Genomic DNA, 24384 nt, shown 5'->3' on the forward strand with positions numbered 1-24384 from the left:
ATACATACATTACGGATTTCTTGTAATTTATCTGCATATTACTTCAATCACACAAATGACGTAAGGGTAATAACCTGGGGAAATAAAATGCTATAACTGATTACGATTAAACACTATATCAATTAAACTTCATGAAACACTTATAGCTAGATACAACTGCTAGTAGATATAATCCTTTAACTTAAGTGTCCATAACCAGTCCAAGTAAGGAGCTCTAAGTTATGGTCAGCCATCCTCTCTTTGCCATCTGCATTTAACCAGTTTGCTAAACCATCACCAATACTGACAATCAAAGGTGCGGAATATGACAAATGTGGAAGACATGGGCTAGAGCTTTGCTGCAAAGCGTGTTCTTGTAAGCTTCTTTCCTTTGGGATAACATCTTCATCTTTATCTGCTGATCTACTACCAACATGGTCACTGATATTGGAAAGTTCAGTGTTGGATTTCACCGTAGGAAATAATTCTGCACAAATACACTTGTGAATTTCTGGTGGGAGTTTAATAATTCTGTGGATTGCAGAAACATGTAAAGAATATTGCTGTAGGATAACGCCTTTCTCTGAGTCATGAACTTCAACTAGTCCAGATGAAGTTCCAACATACAATTGATTTTGGTGGCCAAGCAAAGAAGTAACATCATACCCTATGAACAAAGACAGTAGTAAGTTAAATTTGACAATATTTAGTGTTTAATTATGTCAAATGGGTGCCTGTATCCTTATTACAGTAAAATATTACTTTATTATAGTATATGGAATCTGGATGAAATATAGGACAAGTTGCATGATGTCTGCATAAGGCAGATCGTACCTACCAAGATGCATAGCTCTTTGCATACCTGAAAATTAAATAGTTAGTAACTAATCAATGTAGATGTTTCAGTGCACCAGTTACGTAAAATAAAATTGTACAGTCTTGTTTGGGCATATATGTGCATGGTACCATAATTATAGCCAAATATTTCAAGGGGCAAAATTTTGAGGTTGAGCAACGTTACCTAATTTAAATTACACTAGCTATATGGAGATCAAGGATAAAATTTTTGCTGTTAATCCCCAAAACCTTGAAATCAGCAAAAAATTTCTCTCTTGAACATACAGAGCTATTATTGCATCATCAATATACCTGTATTTGTTTTGATGCAGTTAATCTGAATTCTTTTCTTGGCATCCCAACACACTAGGTAAGGTTGTTGGTTGAAGGAGACCCACACATGTACCATGTTATTTCCACTAACGGTGCTGGTAAAACAAAGACATACAATTAAGCTGGCAAACAGTGATCTGTTTTCAACAGTACAGAGTAATGTGTCACTATTCCAGAAACCATTGGATGAAGTTTCAAATATCACTATCTTCCTGTCACCCTGAGTAGCCCACACTTCAGTTCTTTCAGACAGATTTACAACACACATATGGATAACAGGATCACGTTTATCTAGTTTAATAACATCCATTACATGAAGACCATCTTTAATCTTATCATGAATAAACCACAGTTGTGATTTTCTCCATAACACGATAACCACTTGCCATTCAGGAACATGAAGCAACTCAATGGCAGACAGTTTAGTTTCCAGTAAAAAGCACGCTATGTTTTGCATTGTGGAAATATGAACTACGTTTAGCTTATGATCTGCAGTATATATCCACATGTACTGGCCTACATCCACCATGGCTGATACTTTAGTTGTGTATATTGAAGTGGAATACATCTAAATAATTAATTAAAAACATTAATACATACAAGTACTACAAGTAATGTAGTGCACAGAGCTGTAACTATGTACTTACTCTATAGCCAGCTTGACTGTTATTATAAGAAAATATTTGCAATTCACTTGCATGTTCGTCAATTAGCTGTACTATCCATAACTGAGAATGAAGATTAGATGTCTCCACTCTAAAATTAAAATTTTCATTCTCATCTTTGCATTTTTCAAAAGGCGTTAGTGGCAAAAGAGGGTGCTGGTTGGGGGAGGATGGTACGGGAAAAGAAAGCAATGGATCATCTTCTGTGTAAGGTGTTATGGTGAATTTGACTTTGCTTGTATCTACACTATCAACATCCAATGAATGGATATGAGTATGATCAATCTGACATTGACAAATAGCACTCAACGTTCCATTTTCCAAATGGTACACAGCCCTCAAGACTTCAACCTCAGGAAGGTTACACCATTCCACTACTTGAGACATTTTAGGACGATTGTTAGGATCATGCTCCCAGCAAAGATTCATAATGTTTTGAACAAGGTAAGGAGACCAGATACCCTGTGAAAATATATATTATAGAGATATGTACATTATAAAGGCAGTAAGCTTACTTTTAAGGGAAGGGGAGGTCGCCTTTTTTTGGTGACATATGTATTGATATTAACATCAGGATTGATTTTGCACAATTTCTCAAATGGCATTTGTAAGCTAATCAATTCATATACAGTCATTCCATAGGAGAATACATCTATCTGTTAAGCACATAACAGTACGGCTATATGCTACTAAATTTGGTGCAAACATACCTTATCAGCTTGTAAGATATTTCTCCCAAGAAGCACCTCAGGAGCGATATATCCAGGAGTACCATCAACATTGTTGGTTCTGATTTCATATCCTGAGGTGGATACTCTACTTATGCCATAATCAGTGATTTTCAGCAACACAGTTTGATTTGTTTTAGATGAGGTGGGTAAAGGGAACTTCCAAACTAAAATGTTATCTGATTTCAAATCAAAGTAAATCACATGCTTTTGATGCAAGAAAGATAACGCTGATGCCATCTGTGTTAACAGAAGTACATAATAAAAATTGTGAATACACACATGTTTATCAGTAGCAATAGCATATCTCATATCATGATTGACTACATTGTGTAGCCACCAATTAACACTCTACAAGCTGTCATTGTCCCATCAACTATATAAACAATTGGAATTTTCATCTCATGATTAACTGCTTATCTAGACAGTACGAGTTTAACCTGCAGCTAACTTTAACAGCCCTATTACCTATGTGTCAAAGATTCAGCTTCCCATTTTTGGTGTCAAACCAACACCTTAGTCACCCAGTGAATAAGGTACATGGTAAAATTAAAGTGGTTACTTAGATCAAGTAAGTAGCCAGTTCTTAGCTATGACCAGTCAGTGGGAATACTAGGAGTGTTAGAAAACGGACAACATTTTACTAAGCTGACAACTGTGGTTTAGTAAATCTCATCATATATTCTTTGCAAAACTTCTGTTAAAAAGATTGCTAAACTTTGCTCTTAAACATTTACATCACATGTCACAATATATCAGCACATTGCTTACCTGAGTCATGGATTGACAGAGAACAGGTGATGCAAGAACCGTATCAGCAACTCTGTATTCTTTGATAATAGTACGCAGACTTCCAAGAGGAGCTAACTCAATTAGCAGCAAAAAAGGACTGGTACTCACACCACATAACTGAGTTAAGTTGTCATGATGTAGTGTAGAGAGAAAGGAAACTTCTTTTCTGATCGTTTGGTAATTTTTAAGTGAAACTGCATAATTGTCAAAATAGTCAGTGACAGTTGTTGTTTCAGCTTGTGAACTCATCATTGCTTTGATTGCAACCAACTGTCGCTATACAGCAAACAAAAACTGATTTAAATTCAGTTACAACATGTATTAAGTGGTACAATGGACTCTGAGACCCGAGGACCCGGACCCGTGAGAACCCAACTTTCTATGAACTTTCTAACATTTTAATACATTCCTTACTTAATTAACTCTGCAGTGCTTAACATACAGTACAATAGTATACGCTTCTCTTACTGTTCTTCGTTTGTAGCAATGCGAAACGGGCTGAACATAGCTGAAAGTGAAGCGTAATGGCCACTTGAGTCAAGCCTTCAGTAATTGGGACACACAAATCATCCATATTAATTTTGTTGTGGTGACTGGATTGAATTCAGAGGCACTTTTCCCACCTGTTCTTTATATGTAGTGCTGTGTAACGGACTGAACATAGCTGGAAGCAAAGTGTATTGGTCACTTCACCTTTGAGTCAGTAATTGATATTTGGGATGCACATAGTAGAAAACATTACCTCTGACACCATCCTTTCTTTTGATGTGGTGGTATGTGCGGATTCACCAGTCATAATAATGTAACAAAAAAGTAAACAAGTACGTATAAAAATTAAGAATTTTAAGCTCAATTGGGAAACAAGGGAGCTAAGTCGTCTACACCTGCAGATATACTACTGGACATTTAATTCCTACCATGACTGAATTATGGAATAAATGTCAAGTGGTATATCTGCAAGCGTAGGCGACCTAGCTCCCTTGTTTCCCTATGATAGACTTCAAATTCTTAATTTTTCCTTATACTTGTCAGTTATAAGTGCCTCCTCTGAAAGAGTTTTGAACTCGCAGCTAGTAGTAGCATAGGCCACTCATTCTTCACAACTCCAACATGGATGGCGACATAGAATCAATCAAGTCTATTCCCACTGTCAAAGGGTTTTGCTCTCCATGTCAAGTATTGGGGGACACCGGCTGCTTCACTGAATTAAGCTACTTCCTTGGAATAGTTGTATTAAAAAGTTTCTGTAATGAAAAACTTGGATTAGTAGCTAGTCTGGTCATATTAGCCCTGAGAATAGATGCTCAAACTCACTAAGTGCGATCACAGAAGAGATCAACCCATACAATCGTGACCTGCAGGATCAACTAGTACAAGGTAAATGGTCATGAAATACTAAACCCTTGGGTCCCTGGTCTTTAGGCCTGGGGTCCACTTGCTCTATACTATACATATATGTGACTGTTTTAACAAAACCCACTATTAATTTGCACAGCAAGCTGATTATTGTTGGAATTTGGCTCAAAGTGTTTACCAATGTTATTAAACTTACTATGGTATAGTTTTAACCCCACAAGTAAAGAAATGATGATACTACCACAATGTAAACCAATACATGTAACACACATGCACTTTGGGCTATAGAAAAAAAAACAAACAAGCAAACAAAAACAATAGGCAAAAAAGATTGCATATATGTTCCACTGATTTTTGAAAGATTATTTATAGAGCAATTAAAACTTGCATGATAATATTATTTTTCTTGCATTATTTTACCTGTTGTTTTCAACAGAAATGTACCTTGGTGCAAACCTTGTGGGTTTTGCTGGGATGGTGAACAATTACATCCCATCACTTAAGAGGTTAGGTGTTGTGTAAATGTGTGTGTGTGTGTGGGGGGGATATTTAAATTGCAACAATCTTCACAGTTCTGGCATACAGTTTCACAGACTTGAGCAAGAATAGTTAAACCACAGACTATCTTATGTCATATGAAATGAAAACCCTTGAGTATCAATACACTGCCTTATAGCTCTGTATATATAGGCATAGATATAGGCCCTTTTCTTTATAATGTAGACTATAGTGTGGTGGACATTAGAGCTGGTTCTCTTCCCTAAAAATCACATACTGCATACTCAGCTTTATTTTGTGCCATGTAATGTTCTTGTTGTTTATTACAGATAGAACATTTTGTCCATGTTACACTTACAGGTTTCATCATCTCTCCTCTAAGTACCAAAGCATAACCACCCCTTCCGAGTACCTTGTCCTTGTCGATGTTGATTGGAATGTCTGGACCACACACAACATGCTGAACATCCTTAAATGCCTACACAAACACACAGAAAATATTCTATATGGCCACTTCATACACCACAGTACTCACTATGTCTGGAGCACAAAGTTCTACAAAAAATCTTCCATGGTGGTGACATGTTGGAGTTTTACCGGTAGAGTATAAGTCAAGCAATTTTTTGAAGCTAAAACAGAAAATGTTGTTGCTGTATCCATTTAAGTATATCATGACGTGCTCAGTATAATTGAAATACAAATTGACTTTTGCATCTTGTATACAGCGATAGCAAGGGACATAAGATGTAACTTCCCCTGATGGATTGATCTGTAATGTTCTCGGAAACCATGTATCTAATTCAAGTATTAGTTGCTCAATTAAAACTAACAGTTTTGTAGTTAGGCTCAGTACCATTTCACACGATAGACGACAATCTGCTTTAACATTTGTTTCATGCAGGAATATCAATTCAGCAGTGTTAATAGACAAAATAATTCTATGGTCTCCATATCGTAGTACTAATTTTTGATTATCACCCAATGTAAAGTTAGCTTCATGTTTGAGTTCTAGCAATGTTGTCTTCTTGTATACAATAGCTATACCAGACTGCCACAGGTTCCACAGTGAGTGCAAACTATGATGTTGAATGATTGGTAAAAGTTTTAACAAAACATTTTTAATTTCAACACCTGACACAATCCTTGATTGCAGTCTTTGCCAAAAGCCACTAGGAATGAATCGTGAAAACCAAAAGCGGCAAAGTGGTGGATAAAATGATGCATCAGCAATATCTTTGACCTTAGGAATAGAATAGTATACTTTTCTGCTAACATACGGTGTAAGCAAGTCAGTAGATTTTTCAAAATAGGATGATTTCATCAAGTTAATGTTATAAAAATTACAACTGTTAGTTGCTGACTGTTGGTTAAGATGAAGTAGATTACTATTACTAGTAAGACCTTTTTGGTTAGCTAGCTTGCAGTGACCATGTTTTAGCACACGGTCAACTAAAGACTTAACGTAGTCATCATCATCATTATCATCACTTGAGTATTCATCATCAATACTACATGATGCTTCTGTGCTGTGATTTTCAGCTCCACGAGGAGTAGTACTACTATTGGCAGTAGTACAAACCAGTGTGTCATTGGTACCAAGTACAGTAGAGCTTTCTGGAAGAAGTGATGGAACAAAACATGACGATTCTCCTAAATCTATTATGATATCATAAGCTGCAAACAATTCCAGGCTTTCATTGTGATGGCTTGATAGAAATGGCCTGCACCATTGAAAAAATAATTTCTTAGGAACTATCCCTGTGAACAAAGAAAAGGGTAATTACAAGACTATATACCATATAGTTTTTATACCATATAATATGTATATGTACCATAGTTAAAGGGGTAATGTGTCGTGAATTGTTTATACGTGAAGTTGTTCAAGTTTATGATGTAATCATAAACAAACGAATCAACAAATTACATCATTGTTATGGATCATGTGTGTCATTAAAGTGGCAATCTTTGTATATCTGTCCCTATACGATGTAAGCCAGGTGAGCTAGCTTAGAATGGTTCCTGGGCTGTCTAACAATGTAACAAAGGTATTACATTATGGTAGAAGGCGTGATTATCTTGCTCAAGACGAAGCGCTTCATTCCATACAATAACATTGCTGTTACAACTTGCCTGGTTGTGATACTTGGAACAAACATTGTTGTGTAGTGTCAATTACTCTCCCGCTGCCTGTTTATTCCTTTACAACCATAGAATAAAATCTATGGATAGTTTTAAGATTGTTCTCCCATCCACTGACACACACATGATTTTATCGTACACAAAATAATCACGTGTTTATGCACTCTTGAATGGCTTCACAACAAAACAAATTTGCAACGCATTACCCCTTATATGCATATATGTTTATACCACATATTTTGTAGTTGTAACGTGGGCATGAGTGATTTCCCTGCTATGTATGCCCAAAGCCCGAGGGCTGCAGGCATACATATCAGGTAAATCATGAGTGCTCATGTTACAGCTAATATGTAACACTTCCGCTCAGCCTTGATACCAATATGAGTGTAACCACTGGATTTGCTTTATATGCATGCCTGAAAGTTTGATTATGATTAGGCAGCAAGTAACGTTGTAGCTATGATTGTTATAATAAACAGATGAGTCCTACGGATATCATGGAAAAGTTGAGTAGGACAAAATTCGGGATATTTGTAAGTGTTTTTAATGCTTTCACATTGTTTAAAGACTTCACAACGTATACTAAAGACCTAAAGGGGTTATAGAGTGGTTAACTAGTGTCATCCATAATGTGGGTATGTCCGCATTCAAAAACATGCCGAAACACTTGTGAATGCACTGTAAGGCTAGTTCTCACCTTTAAGTAATATTTCTCAACTTGTGGAATGGCAAGGATACTGAAACGCCTTCATTTGAGTGCTTCTTGTGGCAACACTTCAATTTGTGGTAATCATCACATGAGCATTAATTTATTCCCACATTCGATTTCGGTCTGAGTTTGCATAAAACAAACAGAGGGTGGTACCTCTACCTCATCCACATCAAGGCCATGCTTGCTTTGATGAAAGTGGCTTGCTTTTTTAGTAGTGCAACCACTTTCCTGGGATACATTTCAATGTACACCGGTGTACATTTAGATGTCTCCCTGTAAAGAGGTATACATGGCAAATGTATCCTCTGGAATTCCTTTGATCTGAGGTGTCAAAGTGTTACATATGTATAATTATGTACTATAGTTAAATATACTGTGAATAGCAAAAATAACTTTGTTCAGCCTTTTCTAAATCATGTTTCAGTAGGTTTAGTATACATATACATATTTAACATGTATTTGTCTTTTTCAAACAGTCACCAAATGCTGTGGCATTATTTCAGGAAAAGTTCAAACTATGTTTCTGGTACTACCATATTAATGTTCTTTTATGTACTGGGTTTCAGTCCACTTGAAAAAAACATTGCCTGTACAAAAAAGTACTTGGTGCTCAGCCTCAAAGCTAATGCTACTAAAGTATTTAGCCTCACCTCATCTATATCGACTGGCCATTTTCGCAAAACTCTGTGTTGCTATTGAAATAAACTGGGTATAAATACACTTGCCACATAAAAATTTCACATACATTTTAATTGTTTCAGTAGCAAGCTCAAACCACTAAAACCTATAATACCATCAGATTTGCCTGTGAAAGTTTCATGTAACAAAAGGCAGGCAAGTTATGGGTGCTTATAGTGTGGAAATAGAGTTTACCATTGTTATTCCTTTGTTGAAATGGCTTATTCTTTGTGCACATGGAGGACTATAGAGAAAACACTCTTGACAAATTTGCCAGTTCATTATAAACATATTGAGCCACTTTGTATCTTATTGCAGTCATGAGCTTAGATCAATTAATAAGGTATCTGCAATTTGTGGTCCATATTGATGCAAAATTCTTGCTGTTTCAAAAGCAATGCACGTAACTCCAAGACCATTGTAACTTTGCCAGTCTCAAGTATAAGAAAAAATTAGGAATTTCAAGTTCGATTAGGGATCACAGAAAAAAAAGTAGGGAAACAAGGAAGATTGCCTACTCCTGCAGATATCCTAGTGAACATTTGTGACCGAATTTTGGAAAACCGTCGATATATGCACAATAGTACTATTGTAATAAAATGCATTTAAAAACTATGGGTAAAAAATCCAAGCTCCTGAAAATAATTTACGCAAGTTGTTATTGCCTCACTGGTGGGCAAATTAAGCCTCCGATGGATAATCCTGGGCATCATCGTGTTCGCCTGTTCATAGGGAGTACAAAAATCTTTGTTTCATCTCCATACACGAAAGGATTTCAAAGTTACATACGTTTGTTTACGTTGCGGTGACGAAAGAATTTACCGACGATCGTTTTTCAGTGAATTAGCCTTCCTTTGCGAACACAGAAGTATGCCCGGGGAAACACTATACCTTGGTGAATGCACAAATTCATGGCGAACACAATGAACGAAGATTCAATTCCGTATGCCATTGATACTGGTATTCATTTGTAGCACTGTGTAACGAGCTGAACATAGCTGAAAGCGAAGCGTAATGACCACTTCACTTTTGAGTCAGTAATTGATAACTAGGGCATGCATACAGATGAAAACATTAACTCTAGTGCCATCCTTTTCTTTGATGCGGTATGTGCGGGTTCACCTGTCATAATAATGTTACAGTACAAGAAAAAAGTATAAGGAAAGATTAGGAATTTTAAGTTTGATTAGGGATCATAGAATAACAAGTATGGAAACGAGGGAGGTTGTCTACACCTGCAGATATACTAGTGTACTTGTGAACTGTTAATCCCTAATCAGCCTTGACTGAATTAGGGATTAAATGTGACCTAATTTTAGAAAACCGTCGATGTCTGCACAATTTTCAAAATGCATTTTATTTGTTCTTTGTTTTCTACAGGGACAGAGGAATGGACTAGATAAGTTTCAGATTCAGAAGTTAAGCAGCATTGGAAATACAGCACTAGACAGCCGGACGAGCAAATAAATTGATATGTACAGAAGCTATCGAGAAAAGAATCTACAGGTGCTTACATAAACCATCATAACTCACTGATACAGAAACACTTCCCAGTCACCACAGAAAATATGAATGATTCCTGTTTACAAATGGCAAGCCATGCATCGCGCTACCATGATTCGACGTTGGGCAGTCAGCAGAAAGAAATGGGACACAAGGAGGACAAGCTAAGTGCATGATGCATACATTTTACGTACTGCAGTATGCCAAAGGCACATCTCGGGACGAAGCGATGTTGAACAGAGAAAATCATGCCTGTAGCCTTAGCCATTATCTTGCCTGAAGGCATCAGGCAAGCAGGTAGGTAGTTAGTCAGTAAAAAATTCCATTGAATAAATTAATTTTTTTTGCAAAAATCTATTGGAAGCATTTATGGTCTTACTGAAGGCATTTTTGGGCTTGGTATACCTAAAAGAAATGCTGCCAAGGCACCAGGATGGTATTGTGAAGCTGATTTTTGGGTAATTTTTTTTTGGCCAGAAAGACTCAAGCCTCCATGACAGCACTACCATACTATATGATACATGTACATAACAGAGAAGCGGTAAATTGGAATTCCAAAGAATATGTAAAAACGACTGGACCAGACCGGTCTTTGCTCACCAGTCACATATATGCTTTATTTTCTGTATAGCACTTGTCACAATGTTCTAATCACACCCTGCACTGCGTTGTAAATGTAACATAATACATAATGGGTGGCCTCACTAAAAATAGATCTTTTTTGGGGGAGTTGGTAGGACCAGAAACAACCAAGTAGCCTTTTCTCAAGTGTATGCTTTACACATTACTAGATAAATAGTGTGGTTGAGCAGCATAGCTGATTACTTAAGGTATGGACCAGTACAATTGAATTTATCAATACTTATACAACAACAGTTACTCACCATTGTTAACTGGAATAGTAACTATTTTACCCACTACATCACAAAACCATTCTAGATCAATGCAAAATATCTGCCGTTTCCAATAGTCAGAATAGTACAAAATTGTCCCTGTGAATAAACACACAATTTGTAGATGGTATAAGATCTCAATTAAGTATTAGTTAATTACATGCAAATGAAATGAAGAATCAAAAAAGTATTTGATAGCTATTTTAAGTTAGAGCCATTTGGCAAATGCGGCAAAATGGCATATCTACTTTCTGGTGAATTTGTACCCATCCCATATTCATATCCTTACAGGAACAGACAATAATATTTAAGAGGATTTTTCCATTTATATTATATAACCAGCTACATACATGTATATCAAACAGGAGTAAAGCAAATGGGTAATTCCATAAACAGTAAATTTCAGGCATGGTTGTAATATAGACCTTTTCATGACATTACATGGAGGAACATATCATGTTATTGGTATTACAAAGCGAATAGGACAATGAAGTTATATGGCATGGTGGAAGGAAGTGAGCACAAAATAGCAAGAAAGCTTCTTCCCATAGACGTTTAACAAACTGAAAAACACTGTATCAGGCCTTAAAGGCTACCAGGAAAAGCGTATGCACAGCAATGTGATTAGCAAATTACATGAATCATGAAATCCGAAACTTCAATAACTTAATCAACACTGTAGAAGACCTCATAGGCTACCAGGAAAAGAATATCTCTTCAACTTGAAAGGGGGCATGTCCCCATACATGCACACATGAAAATGAATAGCAGCTCAAGGCCTTGTCAAGAAAATCTACAGGTAGAAACATGATAGATAAACCGTAAAACGGTTGAGAAAATATGTCTCTGTGTAAAGCAGTTTGTTTGAATAGCACTTCCTTAGTAGTGCATAGCAACATAATTAGAGAGCTGCTAAGTATTTCATGAATTACAAAACCCAAAATTACAACAACTTAATTAATTGATGTATTATTGCAAAACATAGTTCATGTATGTAATATCAAGAGTATATAATGGGGGATTCCCCTATACTCTTGGTAATATGCATACATAGTTGATTGAGCTAGCCAGCTGCATAGTGCCTGATGTTTAGAAATAGTACAATTTATACAAAAATACTCATGATTTCTTTAATAATGTACCAAAGTCAATTTCTACTTAATTGTACCAGATTTCAAGACGATCAAATTATGCATTTGTATTTCATTGCACGGTGGGCATAGAAATGAACAAGAAGAAAAAGAAACTTTGGCTACACGTATGTCAGGGAAGGCATCTAAAATTTGTTGTGGTTTTGTGGCCTGCCTTGTAAACATTTCACTGAAAAAAGGTCCGATTTAAAGAAGGAATTACAGTATTAATATGTATGAAAATTTCATTTTATTCTTCCTGTTAATGTTTAAGGTGCTGACTTTCTTGACTGCATCACACTACCTTGAGTTCTTATCAACATACGCATATACATTGTAAATATCCTACATACATCAAAATGATTTACCTTGATCACGTAAAAATTCAAATGCTTCCTTCAAGTCATTTTCTGAATTGCAGACTGGCATAAAACTGGAACTAAAGGTCATAAGAGATACTAATAGTTTACCACATATACGTAGAATATGAAACAAGCTTACCAAAAGTCAGTAACTGTTATCACTGGTATATTATTAGACACTCTCATTTCTGCTGCCTTTGTAATAATATCTTGTTCCAGGTCTAAAAATGATTCTGGTATCATTTGCTGCAACAAGGCATTGGAATCTTCTGGTGACTTACTGGGCTGATATACCGCTATTGTATAGAAAAATAGAAACCTAATTATTAGTGGGTATAAATTTTTGTACATTAGTAAATAACTATATGTTTAATTGATTACTTTTGGCATTAATCAGAAACATATGACTTGCTACAAAATATATTTCCTTTCTCAGTTTGTTAATGGCACTATCCACTTTAAGCTTCTGAGCTGTACTGCTCACAAAAGTGACAGCAGCAATGATGGGATAGATAGAAGAGTCACCATATAGTTCATCAACTAATTCCTTTAGGCCACTCAACTTCTTGACGTTGACCTGATCAAGATGAGTACCAACTAAAATAACAGGACATCCTGGTGCATGTACCTATAACAACACAGAAGATACAGATATTAGACTTGTTCTTATGGTTTATATGATTCATTATCATACAGTATGGTAGTACTGTATATTAGGGATAATGGTGGTTTGGGCTTTCTTACCCAATGCCCAACAACATCACCCAAAAAGCCTCACCTTTCCTTTAAGCTTGGCAGTATCGGTTGGTATAGCTACAAGCCCTTTAGAGTGACCCTAAACCCTTCCAATTACAAGTTTCCATGAAATTTTAAAATTTCTCGCAGATTTTTATGCTGACTAACTAACTGATGCCTCCAGCCAAACATAACTTGACAATGGAAAGACTACAGGCTTGATTTCTTCACTGTTTGATGTTGATACCTGCCTTTTCACCCACTGCAGTAAGTACAATACATGCAATATGAACTTCCTTTTGTGTCAGTTGCTTTCAAGTGAAGCATGAGTTTCGTACTGCATAAGATTGCTTTACTTGCTAATCCATGTGAATCAAGTTATCGTTGGCCATGTACCATGTGAAATTTATAGCCTTGCACAGTTGACTAACCTCTAGCATTTCATCACTTGTATAGCTGCACCTTGTGTATGTACATCTGCATACATTTATCAAGTACAAGAAACGAGCATATGCTCAATATTTTAACATGCACTAATTATACATAGTCAGGGAATATTAGCAGATATTTGGCATACCTAGGAAGAAAATTCTTTACCAAGAAATTTTTTTACCAATGAGTTTGTAAAGGTGTCTACTAACCCTCCTCAAAAGATTTAAACACAACTCCCCTAGGAGAACCCGTGACAGCTTCCGGAAGTTGGACTATCCATGACCTTATTTTAAAATGAAATGTATTTATTTTTTTAAATTGGGCAGGATTAATGTGCTAAAGGAGACATGATGATGTAACAAAGCAATGTAGAGATTGTAAAGTTTGTTCAATGCTAAGTAAGGATGCCTAAGTAAGGATGTTTAATGTGTACATGTATAATTCATGCTATCACCACCAGCCTATTCTCTATTCCTTATTATTTTAATGTATAAAGAATAAAACACTAACTTGGATATTTTTCAGTATAGTGTCCAGCTCTTGGACTCCTTTTTCATCATCCACCAAATTAAACACAACCAAGTAGAATGCTCGTTTTGAATAAAAGCAATGGTGAGTAGCCTGAATAACATCCTAAACAATTTACAACAACTAATAAAGTATTTCTACATTTTATAGTATTATAACCTGATTGAAATCCCAAATGATAAACTTGACTGGCTTGATTGAAGAGGATGGAGCATAAGCCCATTCAATTTTTGAATGGTTTGGTGTTGTTCTTTGAGATACTCGTGTTTTTCTTTTCACCAATCTGTTTATAAGTGTAGATTTTCCAGTTTTGGAATATCCAAACACCATAATTCTCAAGCAGGAATACTCCACTAAGCTACATAAATTATAGTGCAAAATATTAAAGACATGAAAATCACAGAAGCTATTAAGACTCATAAGTACATTTTAGTATCAATGACTAAGACATGGCTGGTTGACTTTAAATTATTTATACATATATCATAGGCGTAGCAAGACATTTGTAGAAAGGGGGGCTCTTGGTAGGGCACAGTGTTGAAGAGAGAGAGAGAAAAAAAAGGTCAACACCTGCCAAGAATGACTGCCTCCTCTCAACTTGCTCTTAGTTTCAAAATGTAGCCCTTTAGCTGCACTTATGGAAAATTTCAGGCAATTTTATGCCATGACTAGCTATAAAGTTATGAAACTGCAAAGATTCAAAAAAATGGTCCAAATCTTGTGTGTGAAAAAGACCCTTTTGCAACTCCAGTCACAATAGATTGTATCACTATTTAAAAAAATCGTTATAAAACACAAATGCACAACTTGATTGCCTTACAAGTTGGCATAGATAAACAGCGTATAAAAGTGAATTCATGTACTAAGTTTGCTATGAATCTGAGAGATATTTACAATGCTACGACCATTTATTCATGTAAAAAAGATCAAACTTCTGTCACGGTTACAGGGTAAATTGTAACTTGAAAATTAGTGCATAGATCAGCTAAACATCATAGCAGTGCCTGTGATGGTTTGAAAAACAAAATAGTAACAGTTTCTGAATTACAAAGCAAAAAACTAAATGAGTGTAAAATCATAGATCAGATACTCCAGTAGGAAAGTCATCATGGGTAAAAAAAGCACATAAAAAAATGTCGAAAAAGACTTACCAGGATTCAAACTAGTTCTAATAAAAATAAACTTACGTTTCCAATTGTAATCTCAAGTACGACAGTATTCTTTGAGTTGGCATAGTGTGATACTCACTAGGTGGATTGCTCAATTGGGGTAGATTAGCTAACTGTAGCTCAAAAAGAGATTCACTGAGCAGAGAAAGTTGTGCTGGAATTGATTCTAGTTTTGGATTATCTCTCAAATTCAACCTACATAAGCAACTCTGTAGTTTTATGTCTTCTGAGAAATTACCATGGAGATCATTTGAAGAGAGGTCAAGCGATTTTAACTCTGGATAAAGAAGATCTTTGCTGCTCGGTGAAACAAACTGTATGTCTTGTAGCTTATTACCAGCAAGATTTAAAAATGACAGATGTGGTAGAGATGTGTGCGTTTTATGTGGACAATTGCTTCCAGGTACAGAAAAAGTGCAGTATTTCTTAATTGTGTTCCTTTTTGCATCATCTGTGATAACACCAAACTTTAAGATATTACTCTTCTGGGCATTCAATCCTCTGAGATAAGGTGGCAGGAATTGTATATCTAAATCACCAATCTGGTTGAAGGAAACGTCAAGGTGTTGTAAATGAGTTACAAAACATGATAAATCAGTAGGAAAGCCATTTAGGTGGTTGTGTGATATATTAAATTTTGTTAAAGAACAAACAGAATCAAGCTGTTCTGTGTTCACATAACTTTCATTGCTGGAAATGTTCCCACTACTGTTGGCAAAGTGTACTGATGCATCCAAGTGTTTACTGCTAGAAAGCTCACCAGGAAAACCGAGTTCACTAATTGAATTATGGGATACATCCAGTTTTTTGATTATTTTTGATTTCCACAGATTCATAGGCAAAGACACCAACTGATTAAATGTCAAATCAACATCTTGAAAATCCATAATGATTGATGGAACCTCCTTTAAGCGATTGTGTGAAAAATCGACCTTTAGGCTATGCAACTGAGTGTTATAATTTGTGGCACAGGGTATCTGTGCAAGACAATTATGGCTCACATTCAACCACTGTAGCTTGGGAAGTTCCCAAATAAATTCAGGCAAACTGCTAATTGCATTAGATTCAAGATTTAAAGTTTCTAAACTTAAGCAATTCCAACCCCATTTAGCTATGCCAATCAATTTTTCATCCTTTAGTCCAATAGGTAGAGTAGAAAGCTTATTAAATGATACATTCAAATGTTTAAGCAATGGCGTTTGGAACAAAGCCAAAGGAATTGTAACCAATGAGTTTCTTTGCAAATCTATTTCAGTACACTGGAACACGTGTCTCAAAGTGAAATCCGATGCAGGAAAATGCACTAAATTTTTGCCATCTGCTAAAAACTTTACTTTCTCATGCTGTTGATGAAATAAAAGGTTGACAACAATATCATCATGTTTTGTAAACAGTGCAACCTGCAAAGCCAAATCTGTTTTAATCCCACCAGCATCTAGCAACTTTGTTACTATTTCTGTCCTTCCAAGTGCACATCCAACCACAAGAGGAGACAAAGACAGCTCGTTAAATGGTTTGTCCATAACAGAGACTTGTTCATAGGGAACCACTGCCAGTTCACCATTACTGCGCTCACATATTTTTGGCAATTGTGAGTAACTATTTAGGCAGTGACCAAATTGCTCCAAAAGGACTCCCACAGTCACCTTGCAGGGGTATGCCATACCCATAGTTGCCAGTGGAAATCTATTTAGTAAGGTGCCTAGTATTTCTCTATAATCTCCAAGTACCGCAGTGTGGATAACAGAGCACTTTGTTGGTATATTACTGGTGTTAACAGCTACTAGTGATGGAGCAACTTGAAGAAATGTTTCAACCAGCAATGGATGTAAGTACATAGAAACATGTGATAAATTTCCACATGCAACAGCAATGTAGAGTGGAGACTGACCACACAGGTCAGTAAAGGTGATATTAGTAAATTTATGTGGAAAGTCGATACACAGTTTCATGGTTCCTATTAGAACTTCTGCAAGAATTTTATCAGAAGCACCAAAAGCACAAACAGTATGGATAGGATACCATCCTCTATATGGGAGTTTATCCCTCATCAGTAACAACTCAGGAAACTTATTAATCAGTTCAACTACTATATCATAGTGATTCCCTTCACAGGCAGCATGTAGGGGAGTCTCATTTGTAGTTGTGTTAGCAGGAGGAATTTGATCCATTTGTGATAGCAGAAAAGATACTATATCAGTCCATCCTGCCTTACATGCCCTAAGAAAAGCAATGTAAAACATTGACGACAACTATACAAACTTTAGTACCTGTACAAAAGTGTTTGATTAGACACTTCTAATCTCATACACAATGTTCTCTGATGTGGGGACAACAATGAATACACACTCCTGAATTCATCAAATGATTTATCAACCTCCTTGCCAAGAATAATAGACTGGAGTTCTAATCAATTAAACAATTAAAAAAATTGGAATGCACAATTATAACTTACGAGCTATGTAATTCAAATCATTGTCAATGTCTTGAAAGCCTGTTTGATTACACAGTATAAAAAGTTTGAACTCGTACATGTAGCCTTACCACAGTGTTGCTTTATTGTGAGGCCAAAGCTCACAGGAGAGCTAATAGTCATATAATCCATTGGTGATTTACCATCCTCGTCTTGCTGGTACAGATCTCCTCCCCATTCAAGTAGAGTTTGCAAACATGATGTGTTGACATTAATAACAGCAAAATGAACTGGTGTCTGTTAAAATAAACATAAAGGTTGATAATATTAGACTTTGTCCACCTCATGCAAAGCATGGTATATGCAGCCCTTTTATTGGCTTGCAAGGCAAACACAAGGGAGTCTCCCAATCCTGGCTGGTCTCCACCACACGGCAGTCAGGGATGCTACCATTAACCGCATTTCCTACAAGTGATGTGCGCCTGAGGAGGCTGGCTACATATACTCCCACACACAGAGACACACACTCAAGGTGAGCAAAGCAAAGCCTACTGCAGCTGTGCAAAACACAGCTATTGCCACCCAGTGAACCAGCCTAAGCACAACTAAGGCACTTGAGCCTTGTGCAGGTAAATCCTCCTGGGGGAGGTCTAGTAACCCATTGTCCAGGTCTCACAGAGAGAGATCATGGAACCGGAAGTTCCACTATGACCCAACACTGCTAAACGAGACAAGGACAGTTGGGAATTTGCTTGCCCAGTAAACATCAGGTACCCATTGATGTTACAGCTGGGTGGGCTTACTTCCCTAGTTGACATCAGGCCAACAGGTACCCAATATATAGCTGGGTAAACTGGAGCAATGTGAGTATATAAAGTTTCTTGCTCAAGGAAACAACAACACCAAATGTGACCAGATTTTACAAAACCAATCCAAATCACACATCAGGCAAAATCAAACTAACACCTCCAGTGGATAGCTACACTATCATACTAGTAGTTTTGACACTCAGTACCACTCAATCTACTCGAGGCTGGTTTCAACAGACATCTTTTCTGGGTGGTGTGTAGAGCTCGAATGGTGGTTTTAGGCCTTGTGAAGGACCTGGCTTGGCAAGAATCAGTGGTTTACTGGTGGACAGCCTGATAATGTTGGCCAGACGTTTTTCTGTGGATTTTGCTACATATCAGCCACTAGGGAGCCAGCACAGCCCTGTAATCTTGTCTCTGAACTACAATCATGGTCTGCCTCCATTTTGAGGTCTAACCCTTGCCCACCCCGCTACCCCCACCCCTTTGTGAGTACTCGTGATACTACTTTGCTTGTCCAACTGCTCAGATTTTCTATCCTATTTGGCAGGAAACTCTATGAGCAGCTACAAGTACTGGAAGTGGTCTGAAAGGTAACAGATCAATGCATCTTTAGTGCAAATTTCATATGCGTGTTTGCTATCCTTGGAGCTGGCTTGAATTCTTTAAAACCGTTTATCTCGAAACGTCTAATGTGTGATTAGGATCGTTTTTCCAAAATCCAGTCACAAATTGGCATAAACGGGCATCAAACTTGGAACATTTCAATTGCCAGGCTGATGCGCTAGCCACTCAGCCTCACTCACTCACTCACTCACTCACTCACTCACTCACTCACTCACTCACTCACTCACTCACTCACTCACTCACTCACTCACTCACTCACTCACTCACTCACTCACTCACTCACTCACTCACTCACTCACTCACTCACTCACTCACTCACTCACTCACTCACTCACTCACTCACTCACTCACTCACTCACTCACTCACTCACTCACTCACTCACTCACTCACTCACTCACTCACTCACTCACTCACTCACTCACTCACTCACTCACTCACTCACTCACTCACTCACTCACTCACTCACTCACTCACTCACTCACACACGCACACACACACAATTTTAATATAAATGTTCTTACTTGTAGGTTAGCATCAGTAACATTAGGAGACCCTGTAAAGTGATTAAGCACACATGTCACACAAAATTTGCTTACACATATTTCACATGTACACAATAATGCTTTAGATATAGCTAACAAATGTGTCTGTGTGTTACAGATCTTGTTAGTGATGTATATCTAAGTAATTATTTTCTGAGGCTCCAGGTCTGGCTCACAGTCAATGAGACAATTATGTGCTTGTAAGCATCGTGCTTGTTTTTGCTTGGCAGTTTAAAAATTACATGCACTTTGCATAGATTACCACCAATGGTGGTAACTTTTCCATCATTCATGTTTCACTACTGGAACCTTACTTCCATTATTAAATTAATAATTTTGTTCATGTACCTAAAAGGTATAGCCAGGTCACAAATGATGGTATAAAGTTGACAAATACCCACATGTTAACTAAATTCATTACACAGTCAGAGTTTTGACAAGGAACAAAGCCCTTATATGATTATGTAACAAAAACCTTATATATGACTAGTACATTAAAAATTATAAATTTAAGAATGAAGTAGGGATCAAAAGTAGTGAAACAAGAGATGAACAATGGTAGCTATTACAGCATAGCTTGGTGGGAAATCCCTAATTTGGCATGGTATAGCAATTTTTGTGTTCAATGCCAAAGTAGGGATTTCCCACCAAGCTATGCTGTAACAGCTACCATCGTTCATCTCTTGTTTCACTACTTTTTTATCGCTTGGATCCCTACTTCATTTTTAAATTTATAATCTTTAGTGTACTAGTTTGTTCAGTTTTTTGTTAAAGCATACAGCTAGCTATAAACATGTGACTGTTCTATTAGGGTGACTGCTGTATTAGAGTATCTCGAGTCAGCCTGCAAAGATGTGCGCTTGCCCAAAAGGGGCGTGGTAATTGTGCAATTATTAGAGTATCTCGAGTCAGTCTTCCAACTTGAAGGTGTGTGGTCACTGAAATACAGCTAGCGTTAAAGGGGTGTGTCTTAAACAATAGATCGATAATGCGTAGAATAAAGAAGGGGCATGATCTTGTGACCTATCATGAAAGCTATCTAGTACTGGTACCTCCATACAGTAGCGTGTAGTCTAAGCACCTTAAATAATCTTGTGGCGTCTATTATGCTGCTTAGAGAAAGTGTTGATACGGAAAATTAATGCCTCGATATGGTTTCGATGGATGAAGAAGAAGACAAGCAGCCTGATTGGAGATAAAAGATATCTCTAGGATGCTTTTTAAAGGCAGAATTTTGGGCGGCACACGAAAATTTCACCAAAATCCCTACTTAAATGGTACGACTGTACCGTTTGATACCATTATACTACAATAACAGTACCAACTACAATAATGGTGATATGACACCATTAATGTATACAGTACATATGTAACAATCATTGCAGTGTAGCTTTGCTTACAGATTTTGCAATTATAAGGTATGCATTTGTTTTGCTGTAACAATAGGCAATATTAATTACCACACATTACTTACAATAACAGTGCATGCATGGTGTTATCATTGGGTCATATAGTTGACAAGTACACAAAAAAAATTGGAATTTTCAACTAGAGTAGGGACCATAGCACATCGATAAAAAGTGTTATAACCCTACTGTGCATTTCCGTTATGGTATCTTGGAGCACAGTAGGCATATAACACTTCTTATTGTTATACTGTAATTTAAAATCGTGCACTATTCCAGCTTGTTTCAGTACCTTTTATCGATGTGCTATGTATGGTCCCTACACTAGTTTCAAATTTTTGTGCACTTGTTTGTTAATTGTTTTTGTAAAATAAAATTATTATGACTGGTGAACCTATGCATACCACATCAAAAGAAAGAAATGGCGCTGCGCGTCCCAGCTATCAATTATTGTCTGAAAAGTGAAGTATCCATTACGCTTTGTTGTCAGCTATATTCAACCCATTTCACAGCATTACAAATCAAGAAATGTTTGAAAAGCACCTCTGCAATCACAGTAGCCCCTATGAAAAATACGGATGGTTTCCGTTACGAAGCGAAGCCATTACGTGCTACCGACAAATCAACACCTTTCACTGTCAGCAAAGATGAATGGGACACAAAGGGGGACACTAGTAAGTCCATGACGAATGCATTGTATATACTGTGGTATGCCAAAAGGCATGTGTCCGGCTGAAGCGATGTTGAACAGTGAAAAAATCAAGCCTGTAGCCGTGGGTATTATTGAGTTATGCTTGTCTGAAGGCATCAGTCACTAGAAAATTCCATTTAAAAAAAAATCATCACAACTTGTTGAAAATGTTTTGGGTTGATCGGAAGGCTTGTCTGGGCTTAGTTTTACCTAACCCACTGCTTCGCTGTCGTCAGGGAAACATGAGGCTGGTTTTTGGGTGATGTTATTCATGGACCACTCCCAAACCTTTGTGGTCCCTACTATACAGAACTAATTTCTATTGTAGTATTATGTGTGCGACTGTATAGCCAATGCTCTGTAGTCTGGTTTACAACTAGTTATGTACCATTACAAGTGCATAGTGTGACCACTAATTAACACAAATGTAATTAAAGACCATTGAAGCAACCACCATGAATTTCTCAATGGCCATCCCATTTCCTATAAATGATGAATTTATGTGATTTGAGAAAGACTGTGTTACAATTATTCAAGACCTGTACTCAAAACCTCCTATAAAATGATTTATAACATCACTGGATTTGTCCAGGGGGGTAGGATAAGACCATGTGCACTATGAAGCACTAACAAAAATATTTTTATTAAACATAGTCATAGTATCTGTTGAAAGTAATAAATCACACAACAATGATTGTAATATGATCACTGATGGTAATATGATCACTGATGATCACTGCTACTGTTGACGTGAAAGTCGTGACCACACATCGTCATCACTGTAATTCTATTTACTCCATAATGGCAGCGTTTTTATAACCGTGACTTACACCATTATAAACAGGAAACTGGGTAGAATCGAAATATGTATCACGCCCCATCGTGCCCTTCCTCTACTTTTTGTGCAGAGACTATTCAGCTCACATGAAATATTTTTAGTATTTTGTGCAATATTCAATACACGTACATATGTCATGACCTACCCCCCCTGGGATTTTTCATCATATATTTGTTCTAACTAAGAGTTAACAATAATAATATAGAAACATGCATGTATGCCTAGAAACTACCAGCATATAAGATAGTGCTTTAGCTATTTGGTATATATCTCATGCATGTGATTATTAATTACTATCTGAAAGATATTACTTGTGTCATAGCTAGTACTCATTGACTTATAGAATTTTGTTATAAAATTTTCAACCTATACAAATCTGGCTTGTCAGTTGGAACTGTGAAATCAAATATAGCACCTATCAATGTCATGCCCTACAATTGATATAGTGCATTTGATGTCAAGCTCTAATGTATAGAGACAAAGTAGCTTGTCAAATCCTATTACATATGTCTCTACCTATACAAAAAGCCTGCTTTACCTTAGCAATGTCTCTAGGGGTGGTGCAAACAAAACATTGAGGCTTTGATTACAAATAGTCATTAATGATTGCTGTGACTACATCTGTGACCACAGTAAAACTATAGGTCACAGGCCAAGGCCACTGAATTCATGCCAAGTCAATGGCCAAGGATGAAATTTGAAACCCGCAATCCAAAAGTATAAATATTCGTCACCATGTCACTGGACAGGTCACACACCTTTAATACTCACAGGTCAAGGTGAAATTTTAGTCAGTCAAGAGTTTGACCATTCAGTCGCAGATCTACCTACAGCGTGTACTTATGTGAATTCCCCATACAATTTTTTTTCCCGGGCTAGATGGTCTTCCCTTGCCACCACCCCCAGCACCAGTTGGCATGTGCTAACAAACATAAGAATACCCCCATACACATACATACACGTACATACAAATCCAAATCATAAGAATGGATCATAGATTATTGCTATGCAGATGAGTACATAATCAAAAAGTTAGCTACCGCACACCTACACAACTATCATAGATCCTTTATGGGGTGTAAAGGATCTATGCAACTATATAGCATTATAGTTAAACTTGCCTCCAAATTTCAGCAGTAGCGATAATACAGCGTGTCGCCTATCCCTGGTTTCCAGGTGAAGTAGAGTAGTACTCGTCGAGCTCCTCGCCAGTGGCTTGTTGACAAACCACTGGAGGACTTCTCTGTCAAAATTCGTTAAGAAGAAGTTATTAAGGTGATCGATTCCACGCCGGCTTAATACAAACTCAATCCATTGTTCTTCAGACATCATATTATCGGGCATGACATCGCATAAACGAGTACAGGAAGCACCCGAATGGGAACTCCTCTGCTGCAATGCTCTAGCAACTTCCTGGATCAAATCAGTCATTTCGTGGCTGTAAAAGCAACGTCTTTCTTACGACTACACGGCTTCACATCCCAACCATTTTCTGAACTATGGAATCCACGTGACTTAATTCATTACTCAGATTGGTCGGCAGTCTCGTGCCCAGACCCCACCCACTGCGTCTCTTACGCTTCTTCAG

At 37.1% G+C, this 24384-nt stretch overlaps 1 protein-coding gene across 1 annotated transcript; it reads right to left on the reverse strand.

The window, feature by feature from the left end:
* Window positions 1-18: 18 nt before the first annotated feature.
* Window positions 19-24292, reverse strand: LOC136248999 (leucine-rich repeat serine/threonine-protein kinase 1-like). Its single transcript, XM_066040880.1, has 20 exons — window positions 23918-24292; window positions 19841-19872; window positions 18014-18179; window positions 17925-17963; window positions 17740-17875; window positions 15488-17689; window positions 14460-14658; window positions 14283-14405; window positions 12987-13233; window positions 12745-12901; window positions 12612-12682; window positions 11105-11212; window positions 5724-6946; window positions 5547-5666; window positions 3314-3610; window positions 2525-2782; window positions 2330-2470; window positions 1797-2276; window positions 1129-1717; window positions 19-646 (listed from the first exon to the last, which is right to left on the reverse strand). The coding sequence occupies exons 1-20, from the start codon at window positions 24225-24227 to the stop codon at window positions 177-179; spliced, it is 7368 nt and encodes a 2455-aa protein (XP_065896952.1). The 5' UTR covers window positions 24228-24292; the 3' UTR covers window positions 19-176.
* Window positions 24293-24384: the final 92 nt, after the last annotated feature.

The sequence above is a fragment of the Dysidea avara genome, chromosome 3, assembly GCF_963678975.1.
Source record: "Dysidea avara chromosome 3, odDysAvar1.4, whole genome shotgun sequence".
NCBI lineage: Eukaryota > Metazoa > Porifera > Demospongiae > Dictyoceratida > Dysideidae > Dysidea > Dysidea avara.

Coding starts and splice junctions, on each gene's coding strand:
- LOC136248999 (XM_066040880.1), bottom strand. CDS start 24,227: ATGACTGATTTGATCCAGGAAGTTGCTAGAGCATTGCAGCAGAGGAGT. Junction 19,873..23,917: donor GCTACTGCTGAAATTTGGAG/GCAAGTTTAACT, acceptor ATCACTTTACAG/GGTCTCCTAATGTTACTGAT. Junction 17,964..18,013: donor CACAATAAAGCAACACTGTG/GTAAGGCTACAT, acceptor GTAATCAAACAG/GCTTTCAAGACATTGACAAT.